The sequence below is a fragment of the Rhagoletis zephyria genome, unplaced genomic scaffold (assembly GCF_001687245.7).
Source record: "Rhagoletis zephyria isolate East Lansing unplaced genomic scaffold, Rhagoletis_zephyria_1.1 Rzeph_scaffold_02109, whole genome shotgun sequence".
In the NCBI taxonomy this organism is placed as follows: domain Eukaryota; kingdom Metazoa; phylum Arthropoda; class Insecta; order Diptera; family Tephritidae; genus Rhagoletis; species Rhagoletis zephyria.
Window position 1 is genome coordinate 71,544 of NW_016159193.1, and position 12,525 is coordinate 84,068.

At 43.3% G+C, this 12,525-nt stretch overlaps 1 protein-coding gene across 1 annotated transcript; it reads left to right on the top strand.

Moving 5' to 3' along the window:
* The first annotated feature begins 166 nt into the window (after positions 1–166).
* Positions 167–980, top strand: LOC108366008 (uncharacterized). The gene is made up of 2 exons (XM_017620267.1): positions 167–351; positions 394–980. Coding segments are annotated over exons 1-2 (552 nt in total). The 5' UTR covers positions 167–350; the 3' UTR covers positions 945–980.
* Positions 981–12,525: the final 11,545 nt, after the last annotated feature.

Consider the following 12,525-nt stretch of genomic DNA (forward strand, 5'->3'; position numbering starts at 1 on the left):
ACGAAGTGGGTCTGCCCGCAAAGCAACCAAAGGTTTTAGAAAACTTAGGAGTGGGAACCACATTTGAAAGGCTAGGGGTGCACATAAAATGTCTTGGGACGATGCTAAAGGAAAAAGACGGCAAACGGCGTACTATCCACCAACCGATGAGAGATGTTATCGAGAATATCCGGTCTCTATACGAAAAGGCTGCTGCAGAAAAATGCAAGTGCAAAGATAACGAGGCAGTCTGTGTTATTGGAAGCACACAAACGTCGCCATGGCCAAGAGCAAAGCCTGGCTCCGTTCGGAGAAAAGCGGCTACTGAAGCTGTCGGCTCCCCGGCGAATAAACGCGGAAGGAACGGAGGAAGTCAACAGGGATGTCCACAACCCGTAGAAAACGGGCCTACAATGGATTCTACGGCCACAGTGCAAGCAAATAAAGACAGCGAGTGGACCGAGGTCAAAAAGAAGGAAAAACGGCCCAAACCGAAGAATGTTGCCACCACAGGAAAACTGAGGCCAGACGCAATCATCATAGAGAAAAAAGGTGAAAGCTCGTATGCCGACATCCTAAAAAAGGTTAAGAGTGATGAGAACTTTAAGAGTTTCGGGGATTCCGTATCCAAAATACGACGCACCCAGAAAGGCGATCTTCTTATCGAACTCGCGAAATCATGCCCAAAGTCGGCGGAATTAAAGGCCCTTGTGAGTGCTACCCTAGGGGACGATGCTTCGGTAAAGACATTTACTCACCGAATCCTGGTAGAATGTAAAGACATCGATGAGGTTACAACCAAAGAAGAGGTATACAATGCTATTAAATCATTGCCTGGTCTTGAAGGTATTGAGAGTTCAGATATAACTGGTCTGCGCCCTGCTTATGCTGGCACTCAAACAGCTACTATTAGCTTACTTGCTCCAAAAGCTAAGAAACTGTACAGTAAAGGTAGGATGGGTTAACTGTCGCATCCGCGAAAGGGTCCAGCTGAAAAGTGCTTTAAATGCCTTCAGTGTGGACACATGTCCCGTAATTGCGGTAGCACATTTGACCGGTCGAATCAGTGCGGAAAGTGTGGCACTGAGGGGCACTTCGCTAAAGATTGTAAAAATAATCCACAGTGTATTCTGTATAGAGCGGAAAAGAGAGAGAACATAGACCATATTACAGGCAGTTATAGATGCCCAGTTTTTAAGAAAGCTCTTACAAACAGGAAAAAATGAGAATAGNCAAAAGATGTGCTTGAGGTCGGAGCGGAATCAGTGCATTCCGACCAGACCTAAAAGAGTGGAAAGGGCTAGAAGCTGGAGCGGAAACTACTGCTTTCCGCCCAGACCTAGAAGATGGCGATGGACTAGAAGCTGGAGCGGAAACTACTGCTTTCCGCCCGGGTGACTTAGGCCGGAATGGAATCAAATGCATTCCATCCAGGTTCTACGAGCGGATCTTAACCCTGGCGTCCCGCCTTTTCAACACGAGTAAAAGGGATTGGAAATGCAAACATTCCAACCGCCTAAAATCAGGCAGCGTTCTCGAACGTTGCGCAGAGGAAAGTCTTGGCGATGGCCAACTTACGGATCTAAATGGAATCATCCACGTGCTGAGAGGAGTACTAAACTCTTTACTCGTTGTGTACCTCCAAAACTACTTCAAGTTAAAGCCGAGCCCAGTAAGGCTTTAAAACCTGGCATACTGGAAACCCGTTTAGGATAAGTCTGCTATGAGCTGGTGATACTAGTATTCCGTTACCTGAGTATGCCTGAGTGACATCAAGCAGAAATGGCTTTCGGGCTAATGTTAGTGTCGCCCCCGTCCCGTTAAAACTCTGGCAAGACTCAGGAAACGCTCTCTATTCGTCACCGTTCAGTCGGCTGCGTAGGCTCAGTTGAAGCGATCCTGACTAATACCGATCTGGCTCTGATTTAAGACCCCATAAGGGCTTGCCTCAACCCTCGCCATGGCCTCACTGTTTACATAGACAACCATGGGATCAAATAGGTAACTACGCATACGAATAGAGATAACGGCCCTGAGTGGGGACCCAACAATCAAAATGGATAAAAAAAAACATAAACAACAAAAACGCTACACCAAATAACTCGAGTTTGGAAATCTGTAGAGAAGGCGACTTAGATCCCTTTAAGAGGAGCTCAAAACTATCTCGCTCCCCTGTGACAACCCCAACGTGCGGAACTCCCCCAGTGGATGGGTTCCATAACTCTAACGAAGTGGGTCTGCCCGCAAAGCAACCAAAGGTTTTAGAAAACTTAGGAGTGGGAACCACATTTGAAAGGCTAGGGGTGCACATAAAATGTCTTGGGACGATGCTAAAGGAAAAAGACGGCAAACGGCGTACTATCCACCAACCGATGAGAGATGTTATCGAGAATATCCGGTCTCTATACGAAAAGGCTGCTGCAGAAAAATGCAAGTGCAAAGATAACGAGGCAGTCTGTGTTATTGGAAGCACACAAACGTCGCCATGGCCAAGAGCAAAGCCTGGCTCCGTTCGGAGAAAAGCGGCTACTGAAGCTGTCGGCTCCCCGGCGAATAAACGCAGAAGGAACGGAGGCAGTCAACAGGTATGTCCACAACCCGTAGAAAACAGGCCTACAATGGATTCTACGGCCACAGTGCAAGCAAATAAAGACAGCGAGTGGACCGAGTTCAAAAAGAAGAAAAAACGGCCCAAACCGAAGAATGTTGCCACCACAGGAAAACTGAGGCCGACATCCTAAAAAAGGTTAAGAGTGATGAGAACTTTAAGAGTTTCGGGGATTCCGTATCCAAAATACGACGCACCCAGAAAGCGATCTTCTTATCGAAGTCGCGAANGAGGAAGGCTTCGTTCGAGCTGAGGTAAACGGAATTAGCATTTTTAGTTGTTATGCAAGACCTAGCCTTACAAAAGATGAGTATACCCTTATGTTGCGTAGCATTGCTGAATAAGCAAACGGGTAATCCCCGCNTAACACGAGTAAAACGGATTGGAAATGCAAACATTCCAACCGCCTAAAACCAGGCAGCATTCTCGAACGTTGCGCAGAGGAAAGTCTTGGCGATGGCCAACTTACGGATCTAAATGGAATCATCCACGTGCTGAGAGGAGTACTAAACTCTTTACTCGTTGTGTACCTCCAAAACTACTTCAAGTTAAAGCCGAGCCCAGTAAGGCTTTAAAACCTGGCATACTGGAAACCCGTTTAGGATAAGTCTGCTATGAGCTGGTGATACTAGTATTCCGTTACCTGTGTATGCCTGAGTGACATCAAGCAGAAATGGCTTTCGGGCTAATGCTAGTGTCGCCCCCGTCCCGTTAAAACTCTGGCATGACTCAGGAAACGCTGTCTATTTGTCACCGTTCAGTCGGCTGTGTAGGCTCAGTTGAAGCGATCCTGACTAATACCGATCTGGCTCTGATTCAAGACCCCATAAGGGCTTGTCTCAACCCTCGCCATGGCCTCACTGTTTACATAGACAATCATGGGATCAAATAGGTAACTACGCATACGAATAGAGATAACGGCCCTGAGTGGGGACCCAACAATCAAAATGGATAAAAAAAAACACAAACAACAAAAACGCTACACCAAATAACTCGAGTTTGGAAATCTGTAGAGAAGGCGACTTAGATCCCCTTAAACTATCTCGCTCCCCTGTGGCAACCCCAACGTGCGGAACTCCTCCAGTGGATGGGTTCCATAATTCTAACGAAGTGGGTCTGCCCGCAAAGCAACCAAAGGTTTTAGAAAACTTAGGAGTGGGAACCACATTTGAAAGGCTAGGGGTGCACATAAAATGTCTTGGGACGATGCTAAAGGAAAAAGACGGCAAACGGCGTACTATCCACCAACCGATGAGAGATGTTATCGAGAATATCCGGTCTCTATACGAAAAGGCTGCTGCAGAAAAATGCAAGTGCAAAGATAACGAGGCAGTCTGTGTTATTGGAAGCACACAAACGTCGCCATGGCCAAGAGCAAAGCCTGGCTCCGTTCGGAGAAAAGCGGCTACTGAAGCTGTCGGCTCCCCGGCGAATAAACGCAGAAGGAACGGAGGCAGTCAACAGGTATGTCCACAACCCGTAGAAAACAGGCCTACAATGGATTCTACGGCCACAGTGCAAGCAAATAAAGACAGCGAGTGGACCGAGTTCAAAAAGAAGAAAAAACGGCCCAAACCGAAGAATGTTGCCACCACAGGAAAACTGAGGCCGACATCCTAAAAAAGGTTAAGAGTGATGAGAACTTTAAGAGTTTCGGGGATTCCGTATCCAAAATACGACGCACCCAGAAAGCGATCTTCTTATCGAAGTCGCGAAATCATGCCCAAAGTCGGCGGACTTAAAGGCCCTTGTGAGTGCTACCCTAGGGAACGATGCTTCGGTAAAGACATTTACTCACCGAATCCTGGTAGAATGTAAANTAAAGCACCGAGTATCATGTGCCCAGAAAGACTGCGCGATATAATAACGACTCTATTTCCACAAAGGGAAGAAGTCGTACCAAACTGTATATGATACGAATTTTTGATGTCCCAGTTATTACGGTTAACGAATTAGAGTCCGCATGCAAGAAGATCCAAGACGGAAAAGCCCCTGGGCCGGACGGAATACCCAACAAGGCTTTAAAAGCTGCAATTAAAATGAGGCCAGATTTATTTGTAAATGTGTTTCAGACTTGTCTTAATGAGGGCATTTTCCCGAAAAAATGGAAGGTCCAAAACCTAGTCCTAATAGCAAAGGGAANACCTGGTCTTGAAGGTAGTGAGAGTTCAGATATAACTGGTCTGCGCCCTGCTTATGCTGGCACTCAAACAGCTACTATTAGCTTACTTGCTCCAAAAGCTAAGAAACTGTACAGTAAAGGTAGGATGGGTTAACTGTCGCATCCGCGAAAGGGTCCAGCTGAAAAGTGCTTTAAATGCCTTCAGTGTGGACACATGTCCCGTAATTGCGGTAGCACATTTGACCGGTCGAATCAGTGCGGAAAGTGTGGCACTGAGGGGCACTTCGCTAAAGATTGTAAAAATAATCCACAGTGTATTCTGTATAGAGCGGAAAAGAGAGAGAACATAGACCATATTATAGGCAGTTATAGATGCCCAGTTTTTAAGAAAGCTCTTACAAACAGGAAAAAATGAGAATAGTCCAAATAAACCCCAATCACTGTGAAGCAGCGCAAGATCTACTATCACAAACAGTAAGGGATCTTCAGGCAGACATGGCGATTATAAGCGAACCTTATAGGTGTAAAGATGACTGTGCGTGGGTTTGCGATAGTAAACAGGGTGCAGCTATATGGCTCTGTGGTGGACTCGCATTTCGAGGAAGGCTTCGTTCGAGCTGAGGTAAACGGAATTAGCATTTTTAGTTGTTATGCAAGACCTAGCCTTACAAAAGATGAGTATACCCTTATGTTGCGTAGCATTGCTGAATAAGCAAACGGGTAATCCCCGCAAATTATCGCCGGTGACTTCAATGCGTGGGCAACAGAATGGGGTAGCAGACTAACAAATAAAAGAGGCGAGCTGCTGCTTGAAACTTTTGCCCAACTCGGCGTATCAATAGTAAACAGCGGGTGCACATACACCTTCCGCAGAATGGGAACTGGGTCAATCATTGACATAACGCTGACGAGTGACTTCTTGGCCCAAAAAATTAATTGGAGAGTTAGTGAGGAGTATACCCACAGCGACCATCAGGCAATAATAATGGATATAACTCTGAGGCGACCCAAACAGATGCCAAATCTGACAGGCCCAAAATGGAAAGACAGTATGTTAGATGGAGAGGTCCTAGCCTGCATGATGGAAGAGTTCCAACACAAAGCTGGCTCGGTAGAGAGCGAGGTTGACCACCTGGTTCGTAACCTCGCATGCGCCTGTGATGCTGCTATGCCTCGAAGAGTGGTGAGGAAACAAAATTCTCCATGCTATTGGTGGAATAACGATATAAAAATACTTAGACGTCAGTGTCTGAGTGCTAGACGCAGAATGCAGCGTAGCGGAGGGAGGCCAGACTTCAACAAAAACCTACAATCTCTAAGAACGGCGAGGAAGAGCTTAAAAAACGCCATGAACGTAAGCAAACGTGAAAGCTTTAAGAAAATATGCGAAGAAGCGGATGTAAACCCGTGGGGCACGGCCTATAGAGTAGTAATGGCAAAAACTAAGGGCAATAAAGCACCGAGTATCATGTGCCCAGAAAGACTGCGCGATATAATAACGACTCTATTTCCACAAAGGGAAGAAGTCGTACCAAACTGTATATGATACGAATTTTTGATGTCCCAGTTATTACGGTTAACGAATTAGAGTCCGCATGCAAGAAGATCCAAGACGGAAAAGCCCCTGGGCCGGACGGAATACCCAACAAGGCTTTAAAAGCTGCAATTAAAATGAGGCCAGATTTATTTGTAAATGTGTTTCAGACTTGTCTTAATGAGGGCATTTTCCCGAAAANTTACTTGCTCCAAAAGCTAAGAAACTGTACAGTAAAGGTAGGATGGGTTAACTGTCGCATCCGCGAAAGGGTCCAGCTGAAAAGTGCTTTAAATGCCTTCAGTGTGGACACATGTCCCGTAATTGCGGTAGCACATTTGACCGGTCGAATCAGTGCGGAAAGTGTGGCACTGAGGGGCACTTCGCTAAAGATTGTAAAAATAATCCACAGTGTATTCTGTATAGAGCGGAAAAGAGAGAGAACATAGACCATATTATAGGCAGTTATAGATGCCCAGTTTTTAAGAAAGCTCTTACAAACAGGAAAAAATGAGAATAGTCCAAATAAACCCCAATCACTGTGAAGCAGCGCAAGATCTACTATCACAAACAGTAAGGGATCTTCAGGCAGACATGGCGATTATAAGCGAACCTTATAGGTGTAAAGATGACTGTGCGTGGGTTTGCGATAGTAAACAGGGTGCAGCTATATGGCTCTGTGGTGGACTCGCATTTCGAGGAAGGCTTCGTTCGAGCTGAGGTAAACGGAATTAGCATTTTTAGTTGTTATGCAAGACCTAGCCTTACAAAAGATGAGTATACCCTTATGTTGCGTAGCATTGCTGAATAAGCAAACGGGTAATCCCCGCAAATTATCGCCGGTGACTTCAATGCGTGGGCAACAGAATGGGGTAGCAGACTAACAAATAAAAGAGGCGAGCTGCTGCTTGAAACTTTTGCCCAACTCGGCGTATCAATAGTAAACAGCGGGTGCACATACACCTTCCGCAGAATGGGAACTGGGTCAATCATTGACATAACGCTGACGAGTGACTTCTTGGCCCAAAAAATTAATTGGAGAGTTAGTGAGGAGTATACCCACAGCGACCATCAGGCAATAATAATGGATATAACTCTGAGGCGACCCAAACAGATGCCAAATCTGACAGGCCCAAAATGGAAAGACAGTATGTTAGATGGAGAGGTCCTAGCCTGCATGATGGAAGAGTTCCAACACAAAGCTGGCTCGGTAGAGAGCGAGGTTGACCACCTGGTTCGTAACCTCGCATGCGCCTGTGATGCTGCTATGCCTCGAAGAGTGGTGAGGAAACAAAATTCTCCATGCTATTGGTGGAATAACGATATAAAAATACTTAGACGTCAGTGTCTGAGTGCTAGACGCAGAATGCAGCGTAGCGGAGGGAGGCCAGACTTCAACAAAAACCTACAATCTCTAAGAACGGCGAGGAAGAGCTTAAAAAACGCCATGAACGTAAGCAAACGTGAAAGCTTTAAGAAAATATGCGAAGAAGCGGATGTAAACCCGTGGGGCACGGCCTATAGAGTAGTAATGGCAAAAACTAAGGGCAAGAAAGCACCGAGTATCACGTGCCCAGAAAGGCTGCGCGATATAATAACGACTCTATTTCCACAAAGGGAAGAAGTCGTACCAAACTGTACACGATACGAAATTGTTGATGTCCCAGTTATTACGGTTAACGAATTAGAGTCCGCATGCAAGAAGATCCAAGACGGAAAAGCCCCTGGGCCAGACGGAATACCCAACAAGGCTTTAAAAGCTGCAATTAAAATGAGGCCAGATTTATTTGTAAATGTGTTTCAGACTTGTCTTAATGAGGGCATTTTCCCGAAAAAATGGAAGGTCCAAAACCTAGTCCTAATAGCAAAGGGAAATAAGCAATCTGGGGAACCCTCGTCCTATCGGCCCATATGCCTATTGGACACACTGGGAAAAATCCTCGAAAAAATTATTTGCAACAGGCTTACATCGATCGCAGAAGAGAGACGCTTTCTGTCGCCACACCAGTTTGGCTTCAGGAAATCTCGTTCAACAATAGATGCTGTTAAATCAGTGGTTGACATAGCCAAAGAGGCCATCGAAGGGAAAAGGTGGCATGGAGGCAAAAAGGAATACTGTGCTGTTATAATGCTAGATGTGAAAAACGCATTTAACACTGCGAGCTGGCAGCACATAATGCAAACCCTAATCAAAATGGAGGCCTCGAATTACATTATCATAATAATTAGGTGCTATCTCTCCGAACGGGAACTAAGGTACCGGAGCGACAGAGGAATAGAGGCGTACAGTGTTTCCGCGGGGGTACCCCAAGGATCCGTTCTCGGGCCTCTCCTGTGGAACTTAATGTACGACGAGGTTCTATGCATCGATTTGCCTCCTCGGGCAAAAATAATAGGATTCGCAGACGACATAGCTGTAGTAATAGTAGCGAAGCATATACAGGATATTGAAAGGAAAGCCAGCGAAGCTATAAAGAGAGTGAAGGCATGGCTATCATCAAGATATCTAGAACTCGCTGATCACAAAACAGAGGCAGTATTGATAAGTAGCAGAAAGGCCANGAGTATTAGTAGCGAAGCATATACAGGATATTGAAAGGAAAGCCAGCGAAGCTATAAAGAGAGTGAAGGCATGGCTATCATCAAGATATCTAGAACTCGCTGATCACAAAACAGAGGCAGTATTGATAAGTAGCAGAAAGGCCANTTATCAGAATAATTAGGTGCTATCTCTCCGAACGGGAACTAAAGTACCGGAGCGACAGAGGAATAGAGGCGTACAGTGTTTCCGCGGGGGTACCCCAAGGATCCGTTCTCGGGCCTCTCCTGTGGAACTTAATGTACGACGAGGTTCTATGCATCGATTTGCCTCCTCGGGCAAAAATAATAGGATTCGCAGACGACATAGCTGTAGTAATAGTAGCGAAGCATATACAGGATATTGAAAGGAAAGCCAGCGAAGCTATAAAGAGAGTGAAGGCATGGCTATCATCAAGTTATCTAGAATTCGCTGATCACAAAACAGAGGCAGTATTGATAAGTAGCAGAAAGGCCATAGAGACAATAAGACTCAGTGTTGGATCAGAAACTATAATATCAAAGCCCGCAATCAAATATTTGGGGGTAATGATTGATGGCCGTTTAAACTTTAAGGTCCACCTGGAGTATGCAGCAAAGAAAGCATCGAATTTACAGGCATGCTTATCTAGAATGATGCCAAATATCGGCGGTCCCAAACATAGTAGAAGGGTATTGCTTAGTAGAGTGGTCAGCTCAGTCTTACTCTACGGTGCTCCAATTTGGGCTGAAGCAATGAGCCTAAAATATCATGCGAAGATACTCACATCTGTGTATCGCCTAAGCGCACTAAGGACTATTTGTGGATTCCGAACCATATCTGACGAAGCATCCTTCGTAATTGCCGGACTGATTCCCGTAGATATCCTGGCAAACGAGATGCAAAGAGTGTGTAAGCGGGTATCTGCTGGAAGTACCAGTTTAAACCGAAAAGAAGTTATAGAGCAGGAAAGATGTCGCTCTATGGAGATCTGGCAAAAGCGTTGGGATGAATCGGAAAAGGGTAGGTGGACTCATAAGCTTATTCCATGCATTAAAAACTGGCTGGAAAGAGCCCACGGAGATTTAAACTACTACTTGACACAGTTTCTTTCGGGACATGGCCCCTACCGAGAGTATCTAAAAAGATTTGGGCATGGAGATTCCCCACACTGTCCGACTTGCACAGGCCTTGCTGAAAACGCGGAACACATAGTATTCTTTCGCCCCTGAAACCCGAAATATACTACAGGGAGCAACATTGTAGACTACATGTTAAAATCAGCAGAGAACTGGCATAAAATGTGCGCACATATCTCTGGAATTCTTAAAGATCTAAGGCGATCTGAACAAGCTAGAACCGGTTAAATAACGTAGCGAGCCTGCTGGCCAACCAGCCCCGTGAGGTAATACCTTAAATGGCAGTGCCGCGGGGAGAGTGGTTAGTGGAGAGGTTTTAGTACGCAGGTGTAGCTGTGAGGCTGCAAGTCGTGCATACTACTATTCCGGTATAGTAGTACTCATNGGAAAAAAAACTATTGTATAGCGGTCTTCGCGCACGGTAAATTAAACTTTAAATTTACAGTAAGAAGTTTAAATAACTCTCAAGATATATATATGTTCGTAGTTTATGTACCCATATACATACATAATTCTCGCTCAACTCGATAGTTCCCTTCAGAAAACATATATAAAATATACAAACATACATAATTCAAAATGCACGTACACACATACTTACATATACATATACCCAATCTCAGTACCATCTATACTATGATTAATTTAAGTCCGGAAATTCCTATTGGCAATCTTTCCATTTTTTCCTCCAGCCACCCTACAGATCTGAAGAATATCAAAAATAAAGAGACACGTATTTTTTATTTTGAAATCGATTAATATTTACCCCTGCTGCAGGGGCTTTTCAGTTTCCCACTTGTTTACATGGGGAGAATAAATTTTTTGGTGAAATTGCCATATAATCGTTAAAAATAAATTGTGTTGATTGAATAAGACTATGATGCTTACTTAACTTAAAAATTTTTCTAAGTCTGTTTTAGAAACCGATAATCCTATCTGTTGTACACAAATTTTTTTTATTTTGTGTGTTCATAACCACATCACGCACGAAGATCTCAATGGATGTGATTAATTCTTTTTTGCATTCTACTCGATGTTTTCTGCAGGTTTATGGTAAAAAATTTGGTAAAATTATTTAAAGGTCAATGTTTTTAAATCTCTCGAATCGCTTCTAGTTTTGATGAAGAAACTTAAATATTTTGTTGACCTTTACATAATTTTAAATTTTTAAATATCTGGTGACCCTATTCGTCAAAGTTGTTTACCACAAACCTACAGAAACATCGAGTAGAATGCAAAAAAGAATTAAACACATCCATTTTGCTGTTCGTGCGTGATGTGGTTATGAAAACATAAAATAATAAATGTTTGTATATAACAGATAGGATTATCGGTTATTAAAACACACTTAGAAAAATTTTTAAGTTATATAAGCATCATAGTGTTATTTTCCTAAGACTTCTGAAGGGAAAGAGTCCTATTCGATCAAAAAATAATTACTTTTAACGATTTTATAGCAATTCTACGAACAAATTTATTTTCCCCATGTAAAATTGATGGGAAAATTTAAAGTCCCGGCGGCACGGGTAAAAATTAACTGATTTCAAACTAAAAACAAGTAAGAGCAGCGCTGTCTGCGGCAATGTCGAAGGCTTCATACCTTTCATGAGCATCTGAAAATTTTACTTTAACAGATTACTGCATTTAAAAAAAATTATATATTCACAGAATACATAGATAGAGGAGATACATATCGAGGGCTTATATTCAATACCCTCTATCTGCAAAAACTCAATTTTTCAGGAGAGCAAAAAAACTGTTTTGGCAGCTGTTTTTAAAAGTGTTAATAATTTTAAGTACACACACATGTCTTAAATATTCACGCAATATACTAAAACTAGTTTTTTACTTTTAATTCATTTAATTTTAGTTTAAAGATCAGATAGAGGTTATTGCAATTCGAATTATAACTATTTATATAGAAAAATTTGCTGATAGAGGGTTTTGCAGAATAATGAAAATGTCAGTTCTTTAGACGTAAATACTATGTTAAACTAAGATTTTAATGCAGAAATCATAGGTGTGAAAATTCGTTCCCTTCTATTCCGATGTGCCCAGGTAACCACATAATTTTAAATGTGTTTTTGTGTCAAAAGAGTATTTCACGTGATTTCGAAATTATATGAGAATCATTAGCACTGTTAAAAGAGGCTTCGCTGGCTGGTTTACTGTCCGTTCAGATGAGGAAATTTCCTTCGTTTATAGAGGCGAAACGTACAGCTGATTCGGCTGTAAATGCCGAGCAGTACGGGGGAAAAGCACTGAAGACAATTGTAACACCCAGCCCTTTTGTTACCACCATATCTGGAACCGTCTGTGAAAATAAGCTCCCAGGTAATTTATGAGTATCAAACTGGGCAAATGCCCTTGCGGTAGAGTTTTTACTTTAGTAAGCATCGGATGATGTCGAAATCTTTGATGTAGCTTAATATACGAAATAAAGGTGATTGCTTGCTACATCAGTTTTTTTGTTGAAAGCAGAATTCGACGTGAGAGATAGCTTTTATTGGCGAGGTGGGAAATGCACGGATGCTTTTTCTCCTCTGCTACATAGTAAGGTGTTTCTAGCAATTTAAGATGTTTTTT